The 24,591-nt window shown below is 43.1% G+C and overlaps 2 protein-coding genes across 6 annotated transcripts in view; one reads left to right on the plus strand and one right to left on the minus strand.

Annotated features, from left to right (window-relative positions):
• Positions 1-5,592, plus strand: part of ubp1 (upstream binding protein 1) — a 110,163-nt gene extending 104,571 nt beyond the window's left edge. For all 4 annotated transcript variants that reach the window (XM_028817525.2, XM_028817527.2, XM_028817526.2 and 1 more), the window contains 3 exons: positions 4,041-4,183; positions 4,437-4,488; positions 4,894-5,592. In XM_028817525.2, the coding sequence (XP_028673358.1) occupies positions 4,041-4,183; positions 4,437-4,488; positions 4,894-4,931 (233 nt within the window). In that variant the 3' untranslated portion in view covers positions 4,932-5,592. The remainder of the gene's footprint in view (positions 1-4,040; positions 4,184-4,436; positions 4,489-4,893) is intronic.
• Positions 5,593-5,891: 299 nt separating this feature from the next.
• Positions 5,892-24,591, minus strand: part of fbxl2 (F-box and leucine-rich repeat protein 2) — a 35,563-nt gene continuing 16,863 nt past the window's right edge. The window contains exons 3-15 of one of the 2 annotated variants that reach the window (XM_028817530.2): positions 9,272-9,326; positions 8,871-8,945; positions 8,692-8,786; positions 8,536-8,604; positions 8,364-8,459; positions 8,106-8,232; positions 7,942-8,016; positions 7,545-7,672; positions 7,120-7,180; positions 6,989-7,033; positions 6,853-6,909; positions 6,566-6,778; positions 5,892-6,475 (exon numbers count right to left, since the gene is read on the minus strand). In XM_028817530.2, coding sequence (XP_028673363.1) covers positions 6,368-6,475; positions 6,566-6,778; positions 6,853-6,909; positions 6,989-7,033; positions 7,120-7,180; positions 7,545-7,672; positions 7,942-8,016; positions 8,106-8,232; positions 8,364-8,459; positions 8,536-8,604; positions 8,692-8,786; positions 8,871-8,945; positions 9,272-9,326 — 1,204 coding nt within the window. In that variant the 3' untranslated portion in view covers positions 5,892-6,367. Of the gene's footprint in view, positions 6,476-6,565; positions 6,779-6,852; positions 6,910-6,988; positions 7,034-7,119; positions 7,181-7,544; positions 7,676-7,941; positions 8,017-8,105; positions 8,233-8,363; positions 8,460-8,535; positions 8,605-8,691; positions 8,787-8,870; positions 8,946-9,271; positions 9,327-24,591 lie in introns of both variants that reach the window. The other variant, XM_028817529.2, reaches the window with a different exon arrangement.

Consider the following 24,591-nt stretch of genomic DNA (forward strand, 5'->3'; position numbering starts at 1 on the left):
CATTCTGTACACCATTATTTTGTTACATAATGATTACAATCAAGTGTATTAAGTTTGTAAACAATATGCAATTAATTTCGGTGTGTGTTTGATAAATCCTGCACCATTGATGCAAATCTGAAAAAGAAAGGCAGGCCATGGAAACAGCAGTGCTTTGATGCTGGGTGCCACCAATTTGAAAAAATGTGCAGAAAAGTGCATACACAAGGTGTGAAGCTGTCATGAAAATGTGCATGGCTTTGCGCCAAGTTTAGCTTTTATACAGTGCATCCGGAAAGTATTCACAGCGCATCACTTTTTCCACATTTTGTTATGTTTCAGCCTTATTCCAAAATGGATTAAATTCATTTTTTTCCTCAGAATTCTACACACAACACCCCATAATGACAACGTGAAAAAAGTTTACTTGAGAGTTTTGCAAATTTATTAAAAATAAAAAAATTGAGAAAGCACATGTACATAAGTATGAAGCTCGAAATTGAGCTCAGGTGCATCCTGTTTCCCCTGATCATCCTTGAGATGTTTCTGCAGCTTAATTGGAGTTCACCTGTGGTAAATTCAGTTGGTTGGACATGATTTGGAAAGGCACACACCTGTCTATATAAGGTCCCACAGTTGACAGTTCATGTCAGAGCACAAACCAAGCATGAAGTCAAAGGAATTGTTTGTAGACCTCCGAGACAGGATTGTCTTGAGGCACAAATCTGGGGAAGGTTACAGAAAAAATTCTGCTGCTTTGAAGGTCCCAATGAGCACAGTGGCCTCCATCATCCGTAAGTGGAAGAAGTTCGAAACCACCAGGACTCTTCCTAGAGCTGGCCATCTAAACTGAGCGATCGGGGGAGAAGGGCCTTAGTCGGGGAGGTGACCAAGAACCCGATGGTCACTTTGTCAGAGCTCCAGAGGTCCTCTGTGTAGAGAGGAGAACCTTCCAGAAGGACAACCATCCCTGCAGCAATCCACCAATCTGGCCTGTATGGTAGAGTGGCCAAACGGAAGCCACTCCTTAGTAAAAGGCACATGGCAGCCCGCCTGGAGTTTGCCAAAAGGCACCTGAAGGACTCTCAGACCATGAGAAAGAAAATTCTCTGGTCTGATGAGACAAAGATTGTGCTCTTTGGTGTGAATGCCAGGCGTCACGTTTGGAGGAAACCTGGCACCATCCCTACAGTGAAGCATGGTGGTGGCAGCATCATGCTGTGGGGATGTTTTTCAGCGGCAGGAACTGGGAGACTAGTCAGGATAAAGGGAAAGATGACTGCAGCAATGTCCTGGATGAAAACCTGCTCCAGAGCGCTCTTGACCTCAGACTGGGGCGACGGTTCATCTTTCAGCAGGACAACGACCCTAAGCACACAGCCAAGATATCAAAGGAGTGGCTTCAGGACAACTCTGTGAATGTCCTTGAGTGGCCCAGCCAGAGCCCACACTTGAATCCGATTGAACATCTCTGGAGAGATCTTAAAATGGCTGTGCACCGACGCTTCTCATCCAACCTGATGGAGCTTGAGAGGTGCTGCAAAGAGGAATGGGCGAAACTGGCCAAGGATAGGTGTGCCAAGCTTGTGGCATCATATTCAAAAAGACTTGAGGCTGTAATTGCTGCCAAAGGTGCATCGACAAAGTATTGAGCAAAGGCTGTGAATACTTATGGACATGGGATTTCTCAGTTTTTTTTATTTTTAATAAATTTGCAAAAACCTCAAGTAAACTTTTTTCACGTTGTCATTATGGGGTGTTGTGTGTAGAATTCAGAGGAAAAAAATGAATTTAATCCATTTTGGAATAAGGCTGTAACATAACAAAATGTGGAAAAAGTGATGCGCTGTGAATACTTTCCGGATGCACTGTACATCTAGTGAGTGTGGAAACAGGCATATGCAACATTGCTGTGCGTATGCACCATTTATACATGAGGCCCTTGGCAAAGTCTATGAATTACAGACTTCAAGCAGTCATTGCATGCAATGGAAATGTGACAAAGTCATAAATATGACTGCTTCAGACCTGCCATTGCTGTGTCACAAATATTATGTTGCCATGAAGTGGGGCACCATTTATAAAATGTGTTTTCATTTCTACATTGTGAGACAGAAATGTATGCAAATACCCTGACATTAAAGTCTGTAATGTGCACTTTTTTCATGTCTGAATTATTTGATTTGTTATTTAAAAATGTGGAGCAGAAGTGTAAATCAATGGAAAATGCATTTTTGTCCCAAACATTACGGAGGGCTAAATTTGAAGGACTGGTCAAAGCTGCAGGGGCAGATGTGATTGCATTTAAAACCACTAAATGAGGTTCAAGATGCTGATTAAGGAAAAATTAGAAACTGGAAGTGTAAAAGATGTTTTCAGATATGGTTACTTTTATTAAATAGTAGGATCAATTGAATGTGTTATATTCACTTTTTGACATTTCTGGAACATTCCAGGCCTCAAGTGCTGAATGTGAAATAAGATTTAGTCTAATGAACAAATTGTTTAGAGGCTGAGCATTTGGGAAACGGATTAGAGTTGAACTCTTCAGTTAATGTTTATAGAGTTTATAGGTTAACCGAAGACCGAAGTAAACGGAAGAGAAAGTTTTGAATATTCAATGAAATCTTGAGTAGAAATACTTTTTTTTTAAATAAGTTAGTTTTTTGATGTTTAACATGAAATATGCAATACAGTAAATAATATATACAGTGGGTTTATTTTTGTGCTATATAATATGAATTGCAAATTCCGGCACTCAAAAATTATATTTTAGAATTTGCTGCTCATACAAAAATATGTGGAGGCACCAGGCCACTCCTTAGGCCGAGTTTATACTTCACAAGACCCATGACATAAGCGGTGTACTGTTTATACTTGCATGTGTACTTTTATGTAAATCTGCAGGATTCCACTAGGTGGCAGTGTGAGATATCACAGTGAGAAAAAAGTGCTTGGCTTGGCTGTGTTGTGAATTGCCTGAAATATTTATTAAATTCCCATGACACCTCGCCACAATATCACTGAAAAAGATAAGTTGTTCAATGATTACATCCATCATTCAAGGGACGTGCCCATTCCAGCAAGCAGTGGGCATGAGGCAGAAACAATCTGGGGATGGGGCATCAGCTTATTGCAAGGTGAATACAAGCACCCACATACAGACATGACTCCCTACTGCAAGGCAGCAACTCTACTGTTCCACCACCGTGCCATCCCACCATGTGTAATGTAATTATTAACAGTATTCATCTGTAAAATGTGTTAAAAAGCATTTATATTACATTCCATCATGAAAGTGATATCAAATGTAAATCTAAGGATTCTAAATGTGCAGAGAGCTGGAATATCATCAATTTAAATTGTTCTGTGTGGCAATCACTGCCTGCCGCTGCTATCAGCACAGGAGGATGCCCCAGAAGCACGTAATGATTAATGACTGGGTTAGGTTTAAGATGACATTTGCAGTGTTCTACTTTAATGACAAAATTCCCCGCCCCCCCCACTGGGCCCCTAATTTTTCTTCTCTGTGGCTCAAATATGCTTCCATACATTCTGATGCCGTTGCGAATGTGCCAAAAAAAAAAACACACAGATGGTATGCAAGGCCTTTTAAATATATTGTGTCATTACGATGGGAAATATGCTGGTATTGCCTGTGTGAGAAACAGATGAAGAAAAGCACCATGAATACATTTGTATGTCTGCATTTAAGTTTGATCATTTGCTTCACCACGTCGAACCATTCATTGATCCTGTAGGAGCTGCCACATGTTGATAGTAAATGGTGAGTCTGACATCATGTTCCAACTTGAACACACTGTACCACTCGTTGTTTTTTTTTTTTTTTTTTTTTTTGCTGGTACTGCAACTCATGCAAGCGTTGTGTTAATTTATGTGGACTTGCTCAGGGGAATGCTGAGAACGTGTGGCAGCCATGATGCGCATGCTTACACATTCCTGAGTGTGAAATATAAACTGGCCCTTAGAGCGAATATTAGTGACGGAGTTCTGGGCTTTTGTTGTTTGACACTTTCCTTGTTTGCTTCTGTTTCTGACAGTGTACCATGCCATCTATCTGGAGGAGATGAGTGCCTCAGAACTCACCAGGAAAATCGCATCGGTGTTCAACTTCTCCCAAAGTCAGATCAACCAAGTTTACAAGCAGGGCCCAACTGGGATACATATTTTGGTCACTGATCAGGTAGGCCAACTTGGGTTTACGGGGGGGTGGGCGGGATTGGCATGAGTGCACTTTTTTTTTTTTTCTTCATTTGTATGATTGGCTAGTGGGCTGTTTCAGTATTCAGAACATCTAGTATGAGGAGGTGGTACATTTCTTGGGTGTGGATGGTGAGCCTGTGCTGAGGTGATTATGTGCAAATGCAGTGGAGGTGAGCTGTGTTGGCCCCTCACCGCCACTTCAACCTCAGTCTCTTCCACCTTTTTTCTTGCAGATGGTTTTTAATTTTCAAGATGAAAGTTGCTTTGTCATTGGCACCCTAAAAGGTGAGTGGGTGAGATTCTGTTTTCAGTTTCCACATTTGGGCAAGTTAACCCACTAGGACTATGGGGTGCTGGCCCTGCCTTTAATCCTGCACCTCTCATACAGCAGCAGCAAGTCAGTCCGAATATTTCAAGTTGTGCTTCTTTTTTTTAAAGGAGTTTTGTATCATGTGTTAGTGTTTTTATGATGGACCATATCAACATGTTCCTTTAACCTTCCATGGATTTACAGATGCTAAAAATCTTTAGACGCATGGCTAAAGTTTCAAAGAATTTTCATCACAGGTGGGGGTGCTGGAGTGGACTGAAGCTGGCGGGGGGTTGTGTGCCGAGGATGCATTAATACACAAGTCGTGTTTAAGTGGGTGCCCATTTCTTTTAACTTTTGTCTTATTTTTCCTCCAACAGCTGAGAGTGGAGATGGCTACCATGTCATTTTAAAGTAAAATCTGCTGCCATGGATGAAATGGGAACCTGCAGCCCCCGCTATTTCCTGTTTGGCCAAAGTGTTTCACATTGCAGAGTCCCCAAAAACCAATGGCTGTCCTTTCAGCAACAGCAGGGCATGCACTAACCAGACCATAGCATGAGTGCTGAACTCCCGACTCTTAAATCCGGCTGGGCCGGTGCCCACTCCCTCTCTCTCACACACACACACACACGGACGTAGAGATGGACAGTGGCTGCACATTTTTGATTTATTTATTTGTCCAATGCAGCAGCTGAAAAAGGCTTGCAGGGGTGAGTGACTGGGCCTTAAAACTGGGAGTGTGGCTCGTTTCCATCCTCTGTGCCAAAAAGGTGTCCGAGTTGAAAGCAGATTTGCTTCTGCCTTAACTTGTGTGTGCAGTGGGTGGCACAGCGTTACATACCACAGTCTGCCAGTCTTGATCCCCTAATCCCCCCCCCCCCCATGATGAATTAGGACTGTTCCACTTTACTGAGGTGTGTACATTTCAGGGGGTCGGGGTTGGGTGCTTTCTCATTTCCACGTGCCGTATTTCAAGCAGAAAAAAATTGTTCATGTTTTTAGATTTTTTTTTTTGTTTTCGGTTCTCATAGCTCCCATGAGCATCCAGCAACAATAAATGTAAATATGTTTTGTAAGATGGATTGTTGTGCTTTCTTGCTACCATCTCAGACAAGTTCTTTGTAGCTGCATGTCCTCCCATTGTGGCGTCTGATGTTTCTGCTTTCATGGGTCTTTCTTGCTGGTTGGTTGCACTGTTCCATGTCCTCCTGTGTGACCTTCTCCAGTCTTGCTCCTTGCCTGAGCAGCATTCTTTATGCCATATTGGGTACATTTGACTGTACAGCCAGGTCTGGAGCACAAGTGTTTGCGCTCTGAAGCCCCCAACAAATCCCCCAGCCCTGCTTTTTCCACAGCTGCACCACACACATTCCTGCCAGCTTTTTCATTGCTTTTATTTAGCATATGTGATGTGCTGGAACAGCGCCACCTGCTGCTCAAACAAGAACATTCTTTATTTGTCAGAGCCTTATTGTGCAACAGAAATACCAAATAAATAAAGCGTGTGGCCACTGCCGAACTCACCACTGGGCACTTTCATCTCCTGGCCCTGCATTCAACCTGACACCCCCGATATATACCAAACGAGTCACGTTACTATCCACATAGTGAGCGCACATCATCAATACGTCACCTCAAGGACCACAACAACACAAGGGCTACAAAAGTCACTGAAAAGGAAATCCCAGCATTCCTTTCCTCCCACTCTTTAAAAAATTGTTGGCATCCATCGCTCGGCTTGAAGCCTCAGCAAGTGATCCCTTCCCTCCCCACACAGGGGTCTGAATGAAGTCACCAGCACTACTCCTCAAGAGCAGCAGATGTCCTGCAAATCTACTCAGCAGGCCGCCATCAAAGGATCACACAACATCTGCAGAGACGTGGACCACTGCCACCCATCGAAGGGGGTGGAGTCACAGGAGCAAAGTAGGCGTGCACCTTTATCTCAGGGAGGTGGGCCTGCAGGACAGAGACAAAGGCAGTCATCATGGATGTAACCGAAAGCGGACCAAGAGCACCCCACCAGCAGGCAGCCCAGCACACCCTCACCCGAATTCTCTTGATGCCTGCCCTTGTGACCTGTTGGCAGTCATACAGCTCAATCCTCTCAAGGTTATGGCAGTTCTTTAGATGCTCCAGTGTTACATCTGTGATTAGTGGGCAGTTGTCCAGCTCGACCACCTGGAGACGCTCATGGCCACAGGTGCTGTTGCTCAGGTGACGGATGCCATCATCGGTAATAAGCTCACAGTGAGATAAGCTCTGTAAAGAAAGAAGTAAATAAAGGTTCTGCCCCGAAGTGGAAAGGGCATGTTTGGAAGAGGCCTGACACTCACCAGTGCTTGCAGGTGGGGACAGTGGATGGACAGCTGCACCAGGGTGTTGTCTGTCACCTGCAAGGATGTACAAAGAAAAGCACAGGCTGCAGACCAGTCATCTGATTTAAATGGGCTGTGCTGCTCAAGCACTTACCAGAATGCATTCTTCCAAGTCCATCTTCTCCAACTCATGGCAGTTCTATAAAAGAGCAATGCACAGAGCAGATCACACTTGCAACCACTGGAGAGCCAACTGGCAACACAGGAAAACTGCTGCAGACTTACCCGAGCTAAAATAGTGAAGCCGGCATCTGTCAGGTGAGAGCAGCGGGCTGCCTCCAGGATCCTAAACATGTCAAATACAGAGGTGAGGGTCTTGTGGACACTTACCACACCATGGCATTTGGGCAGTTGAGTCACACAACTACAAACCCCCAGCTATTTACAAAACTCAAACCCCACCCTCTCATTCAAGTCCATTGGGCCTGGTCAGAAGGCACCTTTCCTCATCACAAGACTGAGGTGACAAAGGAAAACAGCCAGCAGGCATTAGCCCCCCCACTGAGCAGCTGCCGCCAACAGCGCACTAATGACCTCCACTGTTAAACAATAGACACAGTGAAATGAAACGGCCTACAAGTGACCACACAGACCTAGATGGGAGCAGCTCGGGGCCTAAGTAGTGTAACTATCAGGAGATTGTCACTCACTTGAGCCTGGGACAGTTGAGGCCGAGTGCTGTAAGGGAGGCGTCTGTGATGCTGGAGCAGCCGGAGACACACAGGATCTGCAGCTTGTGACAGCCGCGGCACAGACTCACCAGCCCTTCGTCTGAGATCTGCTGCAGAGTAACAACAAGGGTCAGCACCCTTTTGAAAGTAACGTTCAGTTGTCACCAACTAGGCCAGTGACACTTTATCAGATAATTTGCCTAGAGCCAGCTACTGTTACACATCAGAACAAGTGGCTTCAATCACTGGCCCAGATGCACACTACCCTCAACTCCTAGCCCAGCGATGGGAGCAGATTAAGGCCTTGTAGTTTTCAATATGGCACCTTTCACAAAGGACTAATCTTACTGGGTTTGTGCAGAGCTGTGGCACGTACTGTACACGACTGCAAGTTGATGGTCAACAGCTCTGGACAGTGCTTCTGGATGTGCTTCAGCGCATCGTCATCAAGCTGCAAAACAAGATGTACAAGGCCAGGGGATATGTGGAAACTAAGAGGCCCCCACTACACTAATCAGCCTCTGGAACTGGGACACTTACCTGTGTGCAGCCCCGCAGGAACAGTGCTTGGAGACCAGGACATCCTCTCACCAGGGCCTCAATGCCATCTTTTGTGATCTGGTCACACCAAGAGATATTCAGGTGCTCCAGGTGGCGACAGCCCTCGCTGTGGTGGAGAAAATGAGCTGCAGTCAGCAAGAGGAGCTAAAGGCTAGGAGGTGGTCCCCTCCTGTAAGAAAGAGGGGACCATTTGTTCCAGAGAGCCACCCTGGCAGGCTTGATGGGGAGACTTCATACCTTAAAGCCTTTAAGGCGTTATTGGTTATGGACACACAGGATGTCAAGTCCAGATGTCTCAGCTTGGGGCAAAATTTGCTTAGACTTGCAGATGTGCTGGAGAAAAAACACAAGAGTATGAGACGGTGTTGTCATCTACTGGCCACCTCACCTGTCCACCTGTATAGCCCACCTGTCTGTAATTTTTGTGCAGCCATTGAGATTCAGACTTTCAATATTCCTGCAGTTTTGAGCAAAAGTTCTGAAAAAAAGAAGGGGGGGGGGGCAATCTTGTGACGGAGGGAGCAAAAGGAGAGGGGGCACTGTGGGGTCAACTGTCAAGACTCACTTCATCGAGGCATCTCCCACGCTGAGGCAGCCCCTCAAGCTGAGCTGCCGCAGGAAACCCCCACAGCGCTTAGAAATGTTTTCTACCACGCGGCCCTGTAGGGGACCAAACAAAGGGGCTGCTCATTCAGCCTTTAAAAGACGCTTTACACAGTAAACAGAGCTGCCATCATCCTGTACCTCGATGTCCGTCTGGAAGTTGAACAGGTCGATCTTCTGCCAGTTGCTCCCATCCAGTGCTAGGATGTTCCAAGCCTGAGAAGAAAGCAGGTGTGGTGAATGTGACCGATTCTTCTGTCACAAGCTCTCGTCTGTTACATAACCCACAAAGGCTACCCCACCTTTATTCATCACCTGGTACCACACCTCCTCTGCCATACTTGCCTCTTTTTACCCCCAGGATGTCACACTTCTTTACTTGATTTTTTCCTGCCCCCTGACAGTTATCCCTAGTGGCATATTCAGCTCTTAAATGAAAAGCCTCACCTTTACCTTTATTTACATTCTTCACCAGGTCTGCCATACTTGGTTGCCTTCTCTTCTTTGAAACCCCATATCCTTAAAGACACAGTAAGACTTACCTTAGATACCTGAGCACATCGGCATAAGGTGACCACATCAAGGTAAGAAAATATTCTGTGGGAATAAAAGACAAACGGATGTCATTTGGTTCCTGTGCTCAATCACCTCATGTTCTCTGTGACCTCTAGAAAGCAAAGAGAGTCAAGTGGTCAGTCAGCAACAAGGGTAAATGAAAAACAACCTGCACACGAGACAGAGACCTTCAGCAGCAGCACTTGGCCAGGACTGGAAGGACAGCTAAAGATTATGGAACATGATAAACTACATAAAAATCTCAAAGCCTTTTAGAAGTTCAGTGTCCAACAGGTTTAAATCTTGGAGTCTGTCAGAGTCGGACGTGCCTTCAAGTCTTGTGATGCATTTGGTTGTTCTCTTCTGCACAGCTTCAAGTGTGGCTATGTTGTTCTTGTAGCGTGCCACAGAATGACAAACAACACTCCAGATGTAATCTTACTGCTGCATTATAGAGTTTGAGCATAAAGTCCCTCGACTTAGATTATATCATAAAAAATGACGAACTTAACACTTTATTTTCCTTTTGAACAGCTTCTGCGCATTGCTTATCAAATATGAAAACATATCATCCTAACCCCAAATCTTTTTTCAGAGGTTGTTTCCTCTAGAACAGCGTCTTATATCTTGTATTTATAATTGATGTTTCTGATGCCTACATCATTCCAAGGTGCTCTGGCCATGTAGCTTTGATGTGTCCCATGAAGGCCGTACCGGGCATAGCCCACAAGCAGAATAAGTTACTAAAGATAAGATGACCTGAACTATGCCTTTCTGTATGTTGTCACTGTAACCCTCATTATGAAAAAAGCAGATGAAAATTAATGATAGTTATAAATACATCATGAACATGACCTGCTACACAGGTTGCTATAATGGTAGGTTATATTTAAAAAAAAAAAAAAAAAACCTGAATCCAAATCAAGGACTCCGTCTGTCTGGTGTGCAGTCCTGATACAACAGACGTAGACGCCACGCGGTGACCAGTGACACGCATGGCCAACTTACAGGCAACTCTGTGGCTGAATCAATGACATCTCTAAGGCTTTTGAGACGCGTATACCTGAATGGACCCTGCAACAATGTGCTGGATTAAACAGGCCTGAAAAAGGCTGCATGGGGAATAAAAAGCATACAATATACTGTATTTTACCGGCCTAACTTGTTGCATGGATGGAGACACATTAACTGATAGCAGTGGCAGAAAAGGACGGACCTTGGCAAGTACTGTACAGAACAGCTAGACATGCAGAAAGGTGAATGGCGTCTGCAGGGAGTCTTGGATCACACAAGAAAATTATTATTAAAGCAAATTATCTGTGTGGTGTGAAACACCAAAGGTTATAATTGTACCTTTATATACTAGTCTACTTCTGTTTTATTTCTGATTTTGCATGGAAATTCAGTTTAGTTTATATTTCACAAAGACATTGTTATATACTGTGTATATATATATATATATATATATATATATATATATATATAGTGAAAGAAAATCTTGGGACATGACTATTGCCAAGAGATTTTATCAAGTCCCGCCCTTCTCTCAACCATTTACAGTTAACGGCCCACGCCGAAAGTCCTCTCACATCTCATTCGTGTAAATGCTTTTGTCAGACACAGTTCCTGCGCTCTCAGCTCTTTACGTTTTCCTCACTTTAAGTTCCCAATAAAAGAAGACTTATTATATCCAAATCTTATTGAAGAATTTCATCCTGAAGGGTTATCAACAGAACAAATAAGTACACAGGCAAGAAATGAAGTCAAACGAGTTAACGCGAAAATTGTTGATCGCTTACACGGCAAATTGTTTAAATGCATATCAATAGACTATGCTGAAGCAGTTGGTGGTGATCGTGCGGAAGATGAAAACATCAACTTACGATATCCCATAGAATATCTACAACCGTTAACACCATCCGGTCTTCCACCAGCCGAATTACTGTTGAAAGAAGGATGTATCACAATGTTATTGCGTAATTTATGTATTGGCTATGCAATAGGACAAGATTAGTTGTACTGAACATTGGTCAAACAATCCTGACATGTAAAATTTTAACAGGCGACAAGAAAGGTAATGTAGTACATCTTCCGTGGATAACATTAGACACCAAAGGAGATCTTGATATGCCACTCATATTAAAACTTTTACAGTTTCCCATTAGAATAGCTTTTGCTATGACAATTAACAAATCACAGGGACAAACATTCAAAAAAGTCAGTTTATTTATTAAGTTTCAGGATCAGAGAAAGTCAGCGCAAGAGAGAGAGAGAGAAAGTAAGTTGGGTAGCTTCTCAGCCATCTGCCAATAGCGTCCCTTGTATGAAATCAACTGGGCAAACCAACTGAGGAAGCATGTACCAGAAATTAAAAGACCTATTGTCCGCAGAAATCCGCGAAGCAGCGAAAAATCCGCGATATATATTTAAATATGCTTACATATAAAATCCGCGATAGAGTGAAGCCGCGAAAGGCGAAGCGCGATATAGCGAGGGATTACTGAACATTTATTGACATTAAATTTCATCTGCCACAAATCTGCTAAGAGCCTGTATGTTGTCCAAATCCCTCTGTAATGATTCACCTGATTCTAGATTATCTGCCAATCCACCTAACTTGATATCATCTGCAAACTTAACAGCCTTTTACTTGTATTCTTATCCCAATCATTTACAGTATACAGTGCATACGGAAAGTATTCACAGCGCATCACCTTTTCCACATTTTGTTATGTTACAGCCTTATTCCAAAATGGATTAAATTCATTTTTTTCCTCAGAATTCTACACACAACACCCCATAATGACAACGTGAAACAAGTTTACTTGAGGCTTTTGCAAATTTATTAAAAATAAAAAAATTGAGAAAGCACATGTACATAAGTATTCACAGCCTTTGCCATGAAGCTCAAAATTGAGCTCAGGTGCATCCTGTTTCCGCTGATCATCCTTGAGATGTTGGAGTCCACCTGTGGTAAATTCAGTTGGTTGGACATGATGTGGAAAGGCACACACCTATCTATATAAGGTCCCACAGTTGACAGTTCATGTCAGAGCACAAACCAAGCATGAAGTCAAAGGAATTGTCTGTAGACCTCCGAGACAGGATTGTCTCGAGGCACAAATCTGGGGAAGGTTACAGAAAAAGTTCTGCTGCTTTGAAGGTCCCAATGAGCACAGTGGCCTCCATCATCCGTAAGTGGAAGAAGTTCGAAACCACCAGGACTCTTCCTAGAGCTGGCCGGCCATCTAAACTGAGCGATCGGGGGAGAAGGACCTTAGTCAGGGAGGTGACCAAGAACCCAATGGTCACTCTGTCAGAGCTCCAGAGGTCCACTGTGGATAGAGGAGTACCTTCCAGAAGGACAACCATCTCTGCAGCAATTCACCAATCAGGCCTGTATGGTAGAGTGGCCAGATGGAAGCCATTCCTTAGTAAAAGGCACATGGCAGCACGCGTGGAGTTTGCCAAAAGGCACCTGAAGGACTCTCAGACCATGAGAAAGAAAATTCTCTGGTCTGATGAGACAAAGATTGAACTCTTTGGTGTGAATGCCAGGTGTCATGTTTGGAGGAAACCAGGCACAGCTCATCACCAGGCCAATACCATCCCTACAGTGAAGCATGGTGGTGGCATCATCATGCTGTGGGGATGTTTTTCAGCGGCAGGAACTGGGAGACTAGTCAGGATAAAGGGAAAGATGACTGCAGCAATGTACAGAGACATCCTGGATGAAAACCTGCTCCAGAGCGCTCTTGACCTCAGACTGGGGCGACGGTTCATCTTTCAGCAGGACAACGACCCTAAGCACACAGCCAAGGTATCAAAGGAGTGGCTTCAGGACAACTCTGTGAATGTCCTTGAGTGGCCCAGCCAGAGCCCAGACTTGAATCCAATTGAACATCTCTGGAGAGATCTTAAAATGGCTGTGCACCGACACTTTCCATCCAATCTGATGGAGCTTGAGAGGTGCTGCAAAGAGGAATGGGCAAAACTGGCCAAGGATAGGTGTGCCAAGCTTGTGGCATCATATTCAAAAAGACTTGAGGCTGTAATTGCTGCCAAAGGTGCATTGACAAAGTATTGAGCAAAGGCTGTGAATACTTATGTACATGGGATTTCTCAGTTATTTTATTTTTAATAAATTTGCAAAAACCTCAAGTAAACCTTTTTCTCATTGTCATTATGGGGTGTTGTGTGTAGAATTCTGAGGAAAAAAATGAATTTAATCCATTTTGGAATAAGGCTGTAACATAACAAAATGTGGAAAAAGTGATGCGCTGTGAATACTTTCTGGATGCACTGTATATTATATATTAAAAATAGCAGCATCTCTAGCACTTACCACCATGGGACTCCACTCTTTTAACATCAGTCAATTCTGATGAGGTTCCTCGCACCATAACCCACCTCATCCTGTGTATGCTATTTTTGCACCCATCTACAAACAACACCCTGAACTCCCACTTCTTTAAACATAATGCCCAACGTCTCATGTGGGACCACATAAAATGAATTCTGGACGTGAACATAAACAATAATATATGCACCACATGGATTGCATTCACTTGTTGCTTCTCACAGATTTGTTGGATTTCAGCCTATTCTACCTAAGCAGTACCTTTCTCTGTAAAAGTTCCAAATCACTCAGTACCTTCTTAGTAGTCCCTGTTAAAACTGGGAGGATACTTGCTCACATTTGAGGACTTTAGAAAAATGCACATTTAGAGCATCTGCTATTACACTGTCTATATTTTTTGATTCTCTTTACTATTCCTGATGCATTTCACCTCCTCCTTGACTGTTCTTTTACTACTGATAGAACCTCTTTGGGTCAGCTTTCATCTTATCTGCTTGCTATATTCTTCTCTACTGCCTTTTAGCTTCCCCAATATCCTACTTGATGATTGCCCTCACTCTCTCATACACCCTACAATTCAGACTGAGAGTTATTCGTCTTGTACACCTTATATAGCTGTTTTTCTGCTTTGCAGATTTTTTCAGCCCCTTATTTACTCACTGCAGAGTTTATTTTTTATTTCCCACTACTTCCAAATTTTGTGATGTACCTGTCCTCCATTTAAAATAAAATGTTTTAAACTTGCTCCACTGCTCCTCAACTGTCTACACACTTCAAAGCTCATCCAAGTCCATCCACCTTAGATTTTGTTTTAGTCTTTGCATTTGTGCTCTTCCTTAGCACTGAGAACTGTAATATATTATGGCTACTTGAAACTAGTGGTTCAATCATCTGTACACCCTCAATTCTATCCTGATGATTACAAAGTATTAAATCTAGACAGGCTTCCCCCCAGCACTGGTGCTTTAAACATACTGTGTTAAGAAAAAGTCACTGATTACGTCTATAGACGTCTGGTCACATGCTCTGCTATTTGCAAAGTTAGCCCAGTTCAAATTTGAGCAATTAAAGACCCCCATGACTATAATACCCCCCCCCCCCCCGTAAATTTGCCTTTTTAATATTACTAAAAAGATGTGAATTGAAATTATTCTCTGCACTAGGCGGTCTATAATAAGGCCTCTTTCCCTAATGCTTTCTAGATGAAGCCAGATGTCCTGACTAAGATTTGGCTCATCGTCCAATTGAAGAGGACTTGTGTTTACATTCTGTTTGACATAAACAGCAACACCTCTTCCTTTTCTGTTCTGTCTGTCCTTCCTAAAAATGTGTATTTGTCTATATTATATTCATCCATATATATCCATCCATACATCACTTGTAAAATAAAAGCGTGGGCGCTTTTGCGAAGATTAAGAAGTGTTTTTTGAATGTTGATTGATGAAAAGCACCCATGTTGTTATTTTACGAGTGATGTATGAGAGACTTATTTTTTACTTTTTAGTACACTTTTTAACTTAATATAAGTGTGGTTTTTAAAAAGTATTTATATATTCAACTTTTTAGTCTTGGGTTTGTTTTAGTATAATTTTGTAATCGATATTTTAACACTTCCTTTAATATTTCTATCCATTACTAGTGCCATCTATTAGTGAAATCTTTAACTATTCTTCATATGAAAACTTCATTTCTTAATTAACATGGATTACCAGGGGTAGGCAACGTCGGTCCTGGAGTGCCACAGTATGTGCAGGTTTTTGTTCCAACCCAGTTCCTTAACGAGAACTCAATTATTGCTGATGAAGCACATATTGCTTAAGTGACATTTTGATGCTTCATTTTAGTGGTCTCGCTTGTTAAGGTTCTGCAACCTTAATTGCTTATTTCAATCTTAAACTGCTGCATTCAGTGTTTTAATTGCTCCTTATTAGCAATAAGATGTAAAACAGGGGTAGGCAATGTCGGTCCTGGTGAGCCGCAGTGGCTACAGGTTTTCATTCAACCCAATTGCTTAATTAGAAACCAATCATTGCCAATCTCAGACCTTATTTAATTTTATGGCTTGTTAGTCTGTGCAATGTAAGACTTTTATATCGTAGATTTTTTTCCTTTCCAATGATATCATCCAAATGATTTGAAGCCTAAAACAGATCATTTTCAGTCTGTCACATTTTTCTATTAAGTGTTTTATTAAATCAAACCGTGCATGATGAACACACACAGATGTAATTGGAAAAAAGCTAGCTGGAGAACTGCTGGCTGCTTTGTCTTTTACATCTTATTGCTAATAAGGAGCAATTAAAACACTGAATGCAGCAGTTTAAGATTGAAATAAGCAATTAAGGTTGGAGGACCTTAACAAGCGAGACCACTAAAATGAAGCATTAAAATGTCACTTAAGCAATATGTGCTTCATCAGCAATAATTGAGTTCTCGTTAAGGAACTGGGTTGGAACAAAAACCTGCACATACTGTGGCACTCCAGGACCGACGTTGCCTACCCCTGGATTAATCTATCAAATAGTGAAACTGATTACTGATTCTTGTATTGCCATTGGAAGTGAGTAAGTGTGCAAAATTTCAAGACATTTGGACAATAGGAAGTGGGTTAAATATCGATTACAAGATTTGTACCAGACAACAAACAGGTGAAGTTAAAAGATGCATGGGAAATAAAAAATGATGTGAAACAGGGCTGATAATATACACAAAAAACAGTTTGTTGATTTGGAAATTCTTCATGTCTGTTGACAATTTTTCACTTTTTCAAAAGCAACCCACTAGGGCAGGGGTCTGCAACCTTCACTATCAAAAGAGCCATTTTGCTCCCTCTTCCTCCAAAGAAAAATAGTCTGGAGCCGCAAAACATAACACAGCTTATAAACTTTTAAAAGTTTTAATCTTTTTTTAGATTTTACATGTTACAACCACGGAATACAACAAACAGAAGTGCAGTGTGCATGTGTAGGCCTACTTTGAAATAAATTTAACTGAACTCGGCAGGCCTATTTGAGTCCTTCCTATACCTGTATAAAATTAAAATAAAAACTAGCCCACTTTAATATAAATAAAACATTTAGCTGTAGCTTAGCAGCTTTAAAAAAGTAAACATAAAATTCCATTTCAGTGTGCTCTCATCCTCTTCAGGTTTCCCTCTCAGCCAGCAATCAACTGAAGCACCTGAACATACAAAAAAACCGACATCAGCTCCGGGTCTGAAATAAATGTGTTTTTTTTTTTTTAAATATTAGCCTATTAAATGCTATTGTTCTCACCTGTTTAATGTGACTTCTGTTTCTGAAGTTCGCTGCAGATCATCTCTAGCACTTTGAGCTACTTTTTGTATGAAAATGTGCTATATAAATAAATGTTGTTGTTGTTCTATGTCGGGGCTATACGATGTGACTTTGACCTTCACACAGGACTGCAGGCTCATGTGTGAGGTGGGAGAGATATTTGGACTTTATGAAGTTCATTCTTGAGAAAACTTGCTCACTTAAGTAGGTTGAGCCAAAGATGGACAGGACTCCAAATGCATATTTTTTCATGTTCATATATGTTTCGGGAATGGCACTCCATGTATTGAAAACAAGTTTGTCGGGTTTGGGGAGGTTTTCAATATCAGTCCATTTGTGCTCTTTAGCGAGAGTAGCCTTCTGACGGGTGACTTCTTCAAGATCCGCTGTCAGGCATTTGAACTTGGACACCCATTAATCTTTATCCGCTATGCGGCCAGTTCAATTTCTAGATCGGGCTTACTTACTCCTGTGAATGCGGATGTGTTCAGCAGGGATGGGTCGATGTCCAGGGAAGGAGAGAGTGTTTTTTTTCTTTCTGAACTCACTGAATCTTTCTCTAAATGCAGCTTGCATTGCAATAATTGTCTGGTGGAAATAATCACAATTTATGTGAATGTTCACTGCTTTGAACTCTCTCAGGGAGGGGAAGTGAGAGAGTGTACCTTTCTGTACATCTCTGGCAAACACTGTCATCATGCGCTCAAACACCAAAACATTTAAAGTCAGAGAATAGATGCTCTGATATTTTTATGAACGATTCTTTCATGTATTCTCCGTCTGTGAACGGCTTACCCCTCCTTACGATCTCTTGAGCTGCCACAAAACTAGCAGCTGTAGTTGATTGTGGACAAGTGATCCACTTTTTTTGTTTGCTCTGTTCAGCTTTCCGTTGCAGTTCCGAAATTGCTCTCTTTCGCTCATCTTCACTTGGGTATTTTTCAGTGAATGCTGAGTGCTTGTTTCGAAAATGTCTTTCAACGTTACATTTTTTGTTGTTTGATAATTTATCGCCACATATTAAGCACACCGGTAAGCCAGCGTCGTTGGCGGTGAAGGCAAATGCTTCTGTCCACGCAGAATTAAACTCTCTGTTCTCTTCTGGGATTTTTCATTTTTGGGATTTATTCATGGTTAGTGCAGGGGTCGCACACTCCAGAAGCCACCTGCAGGTAAAGGCGAGGGCTATAGACGTAGATGTGACGCATATTTTAGTTGACAAATTATAAATAAAAATAAAAATTAGATGTTAAAGTGTATAACAGTAGTAGTAGTAAATAAACATTATATATATTACATATATTATATACAAATTAAATTAAGAAATTGCCGTTATTCATTTTCATGTTTTTTTTTTTTTTTTTGTCAAGGCCAAAAGGAGCCATTACAAGGAGGCTGAAGAGCCGCGGGTTGCCGACCCCTGGACTAGGGGAATCAGAACAAATATCGCTATTCAAATATAATTTGAAATGCTGACTTTCAATCATAAAGAACAGTTCTTCATGTTACTTCAGACACACTATGATGCAATACTTTTGTATTTCGTATGTGTATTACAGGTCAGTTCCACAATCAGCATTTTTAAAATCTTTAATTGTTTGGACAGATTTTCCTGGCACACTGCTCTGATTTTTGGTTAACGGATGTACAGTACGAACTAAAAACACATTCTAAAGCCGTCTCTAGTGCCTTAAAGTAATGCTTTTCAAATGATTGTGTTCTCTTATACACTTGAACCCAAGTTCCGATTTGCTGTCGTAAAATCGTTAACCATTTATCATAGCAAACTAAAGCTGCTTTCCTGTCTCAGCGAACATAATGATAGATAGATAGATAGATAGATAGATAGATAGATACATACTTTATTACTCCCAAGGGGAAATTCACATATTCCAGCAGCAGCATACTGATTAGGAAACAATATTAAATTAAAGAGTAATAAAATGCAGATAAAACAGACAATAACTTTGAATAATGTTAACATTTACTCCCCTGAGTGGAATTGAAGAGTCGCATAGTTTGGGGGAGGAACGATCTCCTCAGTCTGTCAGTGGAGCAGGACGGTGACAGCAGTCTGTCGCTGAAGCTGCTCCTTTATCTGGAGATGATACTGTTTAGTGGATGCAGTGGATTCTCCATGATTGACAGGAGCCTGCTCAGTGCCCATCGCTCTGCCACAGATGTGGCATAATGGACATCTTTTTGGTATTCATTTTATTATTATAATGACTTTAAAATTTTTAGTGTCATGAAAGCATACTTCGCTTCCTCAACCAGCATGTGTCTTTAAAGGCTGCCTGCCTGATACACAATTCCTATAAAAAAGTAAAAATGAACAACTACAGGTTACACGTGTCATATTTTTTGCTGAATCTGGAAAGGAATCCCATTTAGTTTAAAACTCTTTGAGGGCTGAATATTTTTTCCAGAAAACAATGGTTTCACTCAGAAATCAACATAAAACATCTGTTGCTGCATGCTGCGGCTGCCAGTTTGCCAAGAATGTTCGGCCGGCTTGCTGCCAGGCTGTCTTCGCATGGCTGGGACAGCAGCAGCGGTCACGGCCGCAGTGCATTATAATCTGGTTTCTATCTCTTATCATTGTTAAGTGGCAGTCCTCCCTGGCGAACACTGTCAGTACCACAATTAGCTGGGGACCGATCAGCTGAAGCTGGAACCTCACATTCATTTTTGATAAATTGTATCAAAAACTGAGTCCGACAAGTCATAGTCCAGTTCAGAGATAATAGGCAAAACGTCATCCTCTGAGTATTTTGCTTTATGCATTCGCTTTGATCTTTCGCCAGATGTCAGTGCCATTTTTGTCATTGTGTGTGCCTTGCTACTCACAAGAGCGCAGAGAATCTCAGTCAAACCAATGAATCTAACTTTCCTTCTAACAACGAGAGTCCAACTAAAAAGTAACGGTTGGTTTTCTCTCGGTTTACAGTTGATTACCATTGTCAACTCCTCCTTTTGACAAAAGTCAACATCAGCCCTGAAAGAGTTAATCACGTATGTTATTCATTGACTACCTCTGCTACGCTCCACAGACTTGTCAAATCGGGCTGCTCCGATTTGTTTAAATTTTAATTTATGCTTATTATGATTTGTTTATTAAAATGAAACTGTGCATTACCTTTATACTGTGGCACGCAGCTGGGGGTGGTACCCAGCCGGGACACCCATGAGGACAGGAGGGGAGCTTGTGTCTCCTCCAGACCATGAGGGGGCGACCGCCCTGGTTGTTTGGGGGACCACGGGTACAGAGCTTTGAAGCTCAGCCCTGTAGGGGCCCGTGGTCACCGCCAGGGGGCGCCCCGATGCCTTTGGAACCCTGGCCCTCAGCACTTCCGCCACACCAGGAAGTGCTGGGGGGAAGAGGATCGGGGACACCCGGAGTGCTTCCGGGTACGCAGCTGGCACTTCCGCCACACTGAGGAGTGCCACAGAAGATTGTCGGGAGGCACATCTGGGTGGCTATAAAAGGGGCCACCTCCCTCCATTCGAGGGCTGGAGTCAGGGGAGGAGCAACACAAGGTCTTGAGGAGAGGCAAGGAGGCGGCCTGAAGAGAGTGAGGCAGAGTGAGAGAGGCCAGGACTTTGGAGGAGTCTGTGGGTTTGTGGTGCACCCACGTCGGTCTATAGGGATGCAGACGGGACAGAATCTGTGCGTTTGCCATGCGCAGACCCAAACCGTCAGGGCGTCCCAGAGAAAGAGGACGAATCGAAGGAAGAGAGCCGGTTCCTCTGATAGGAAGGGACGTGATGCTGGGGGCTCACATCCAGAGAAGGGCTGCCCTCTGCGGAGGCAGAGGGACACCCCACAGCCGGCTAAGGTGACGGGGACGTGTGCGGTCCCGTCCATTGTCCCAACACGGGAGGCACGGAGGTCTCCAAAGGGTGGCCGAGGTGGCAAACGCTGGGGTGCCGGTCAGAGGGGAAAGTGTTGCCCACGTATGAAACAAGGAGACGCCGAGTGGCGGCATTCAGGGCAACGTCTCCACCCCTTGTTCCGATTTATATTTTGCAGGACTGGGCCCTGGAGTGGAGTATGAAATACCTGCCCTCGCAGGACGGGCCGCTGGCCCCTAGGGGTCTCAGCTTGTGGTGGGGTACTGTGGCATGCGGCTGGGGGTGATACCCAGCCGGGACACCCATGGAGGACAGGAGGGCTTGCGCCTCCTCCAGACCACGAGGGGGCGACTGCCCTGGTTGTTAGGGGGACCACGGGTACAAAGCTTTGAAGCTCAGGCCTGTAGGGGCCTGTGGTCACCGCCCCAATGCCTTTGGAGCCCTGGCCCTCAGCACTTTCGCCACACCAGGAAGTGGATCGGGGACACCCGGAGTGCTTCCGGGTACGCAGCCAGCACTTCCGCCACACTGGGGAGTGCTGGTGGAAGATTGTCAGAAGGCACCTGGAGCACATCCGGGTGGCTATAAAAGGGGCTGCCTCCCTCCATTCGAGGGCTGGAGTCGGGGGAGGAGCAAGACAAGGTCTTGAGGAGAGACAAAGAGGCGGCCTGAAGAGAGTGAGGCAGAGTGAGAGAGGCCTGGACTTTGGAGGAGTCTGTGGTGCACTTATTCTTGTAAATAGTAACTGTAAATAAAAGTGTGGTGGTGCTTAAAACATGTCTGCCTGTCTGTGTCCGGGGCTCGTTCCACAATACTTAGTAGAAGAATTTTAAAGTTGCTGTTAATAAAAGTGTATGCCAAATAAAAATATGAGGAGGGAATAGTTAAAAAGATTATCATGCAACATTTAGTATTTTCAGTAACTCAATTTGTGAAACGCGAATAGACTGAACGTACCTCGACTTACATAAAATATAGAAGAGCAGCGGAAAGGCACACAGCGGAGAGGAGGGCTGGAGTGGGGTGTGATGGACTAAAGTAACAACTGAGTTTTTATGTGTTTAAGTAATCAGGAACAATTCTGTATGGTCTTCACAATTTAATGATTGGAGAAAATACCTAAAAGTAACTTTACAAAGCTAATGTATGTTATTGCTGCTCAATTTTGACAATTGCTAATAATTAGTTTTCTTAAATATCCACAAGGTAACAAAGAAATACAGTCATATGAAAAAGTTTGGGAACCTTAACAATTCTTTGGATTTTTGTTTATCATTGGCTGAGCTTTCAAATGCCTTATGGAAACAGTAGTATTTCAGCAGTGACGTTAAGTTTATTGGATTAACAGAAAGTATGCAATATGCATCATAACAAAATTAGACAGGTGCATACATTTGGGCACCTCAACAGAGATATTACATCAATACTTAGCTGGGCCTCCTTTTGCAAATATAACAGCCTCTAGAGGCCTCCTGTAGCCTTTGATGAGCGTCTGGATTCTGGAGGTATTTTTGACCATTCTTCCATACAAAATCTCTCCAGTTCAGTTAAATTTGATGGCTGCCAAGCATGAACAGCCTGCTTCAAATCATCCCATAGATTTTCAATGATATTCAAGTCAGGGGACTGTGACAGCCATTCCAGAACATTGTTTTGGGTCATTGTCTTGTTGGAATATCCAACCCCTGCGTAATTTCAACTTTGTGACTGATGCTTGAACATTATCATTAAGAATTTGTTGATATTGTGTTGAATTCATCCGAACCTCGACTTTAACAGTCCCTGAACTAGCCACACAGCCCCACAGCATGATGGAACCTCCACCAAATTTGACAGTAGGCAGGTGTTTTTCTTGGAATGCAGTGTTATTTTTCCACCATGCAAAGTGCTTTTTGTTATGACCAAATAACTCAATTTTTGTCTCATCAGTCCAAAGCACTTTGTTCCAAAATTAATCTGGCTTGTCTAAATGAGCATTTGCATACAACAAGTGACTCTGTTTGTGGCGTGAGCGCAGAAAGGGCTTCTTTCTCATCACCCTGCCATACAGATGTTTTTTGTGCAAATTGCGCTGAATTGTAGAACGATGTACAGATACATCATCTGCAGCAAGATGTTCTTGCAGGTCTTTGGAGGTGATCTGTAGGTTGTCTGTAACCATTCTCACAATCCTGCGCATATGCCGCCTGTGGCCTTCCATTTCCTGATTACATTCCTTACAGTTGAAACTGACAGTTTAAACCTCTGAGATAACTTTTTGTAGCCTTCCCCTAAATCATGATATTGAACAATCTTTGTTTTCAGATCTTTTGAGAGTTGCTTTGAGGATCCCATGCTGTCACTCTTCAAAGGAGAATCAAAGGGAAGCACAACTTGCAGTTGACCACCTTAAATACCTTTTCTCATGATTGGGCACACCTGTCTATGAAGTTCAAGGCTTAATGAGCTAATCCAACAAATTTGGTGTTGCAAGTAATCAGTATTGAGCAGTTACATGCATTGAAATCAGCAAAATTACAAGGGGACCCATATATTTGCACAGCCGGTTTTTCAAATTTGATTTAATTTCACACAACTAAATACTGCTTCACTAAAAATCTTTGTTCGGAAAACATCCCAGTACTCAGATGTTCCTAGGAAATGAAAGACATTCCACTGGTATCTTTTTTGTTGAAAGTAGAGTCAGTTATTATGCAGGCTGAGAGGGGGTCCCAAACTTTTTCATATGACTGTACAAGTTGCCAGCCCTGGCATAAATATACAAGCACAAGGTGAAAAGGCAACTCTGTCTGAAACAAAGCTATCAAGTGCATTTAACGGATGTGAAGGACAGCCGGGTCCCATGCCCGGCCGGGACGCCCCTGCTACATCTGTTCCGGGGGAGCAGCCATGGACACTTCAATACCTACCCCGGGATGCTTGGTGGCAGCCTCCCTGGCAGACGATGATTCCCCAACCTGGCGCATGGCTCCATGGAAGATGGAGTCCTCCACAGCCTGGTTGGGGGCTCGGATGGCCGCTACGGGGAGCTGCATGGAATCTGCAGCCCGGCTGGTCGAATCTTCAGCCCCACCCGGAAATGCAATTAGGACCTGGAGCTTCATGTATAAACGGTGCGTACGCAACGAACGTTTCCACACTCAAATCGCGATGTATAAAAACTAAACTTGGCGTAAAGCCACGCACATTTCCACGGTACCTCATGCCCTGGCGTACGCAATTTCTCCACTCAGTTTTGCAGACTGGCGGCACCCAGCGTCAAAGCAGTGCTACTGTTCCCGTGTGGTTACCCTCTCTTTCTTAGATCCACATTCCTGACGCGGCTTTATAAATACACTGAAACTAACTGCATATTGTTTATTAGTGTAATGCATCTGATTGTAATTAACCTGCAGCAAAATAATGGGCCAGGGAATAGCCATAGTATTCCAAATACCATAACTGCTTTTGCGTTGTTACTCTCACTGCATCTTCTTCTTCTTTCAGCTGCTCCCGTTAGGAGTTGCCACAGCAGATCATCTTTTTCCATATTACTCTCACTGCACCACTCGGAGTATTTATATCACTGTATCTGAGTGGGGTTCACAGCAGCAGCTGATCGGAAAGAGAATTATCGGTATACAGCATGAAGCAGACGCTGCCTGAGCCAAGGCAAAACGTTTCAGAGACTTCACTGTACAAACTTCGCGGTTTAGAAAAAGTTTCATCCCAAGAACTATAAACGCACTCAATCAGTCCATCAAGTGCTCCTTGTAGAACTGTTTGGACATATAAGTACAATCACCTCACTGTAAAC

Source organism: Erpetoichthys calabaricus, chromosome 13, assembly GCF_900747795.2.
Source record: "Erpetoichthys calabaricus chromosome 13, fErpCal1.3, whole genome shotgun sequence".
NCBI classification, from domain to species: domain Eukaryota; kingdom Metazoa; phylum Chordata; class Cladistia; order Polypteriformes; family Polypteridae; genus Erpetoichthys; species Erpetoichthys calabaricus.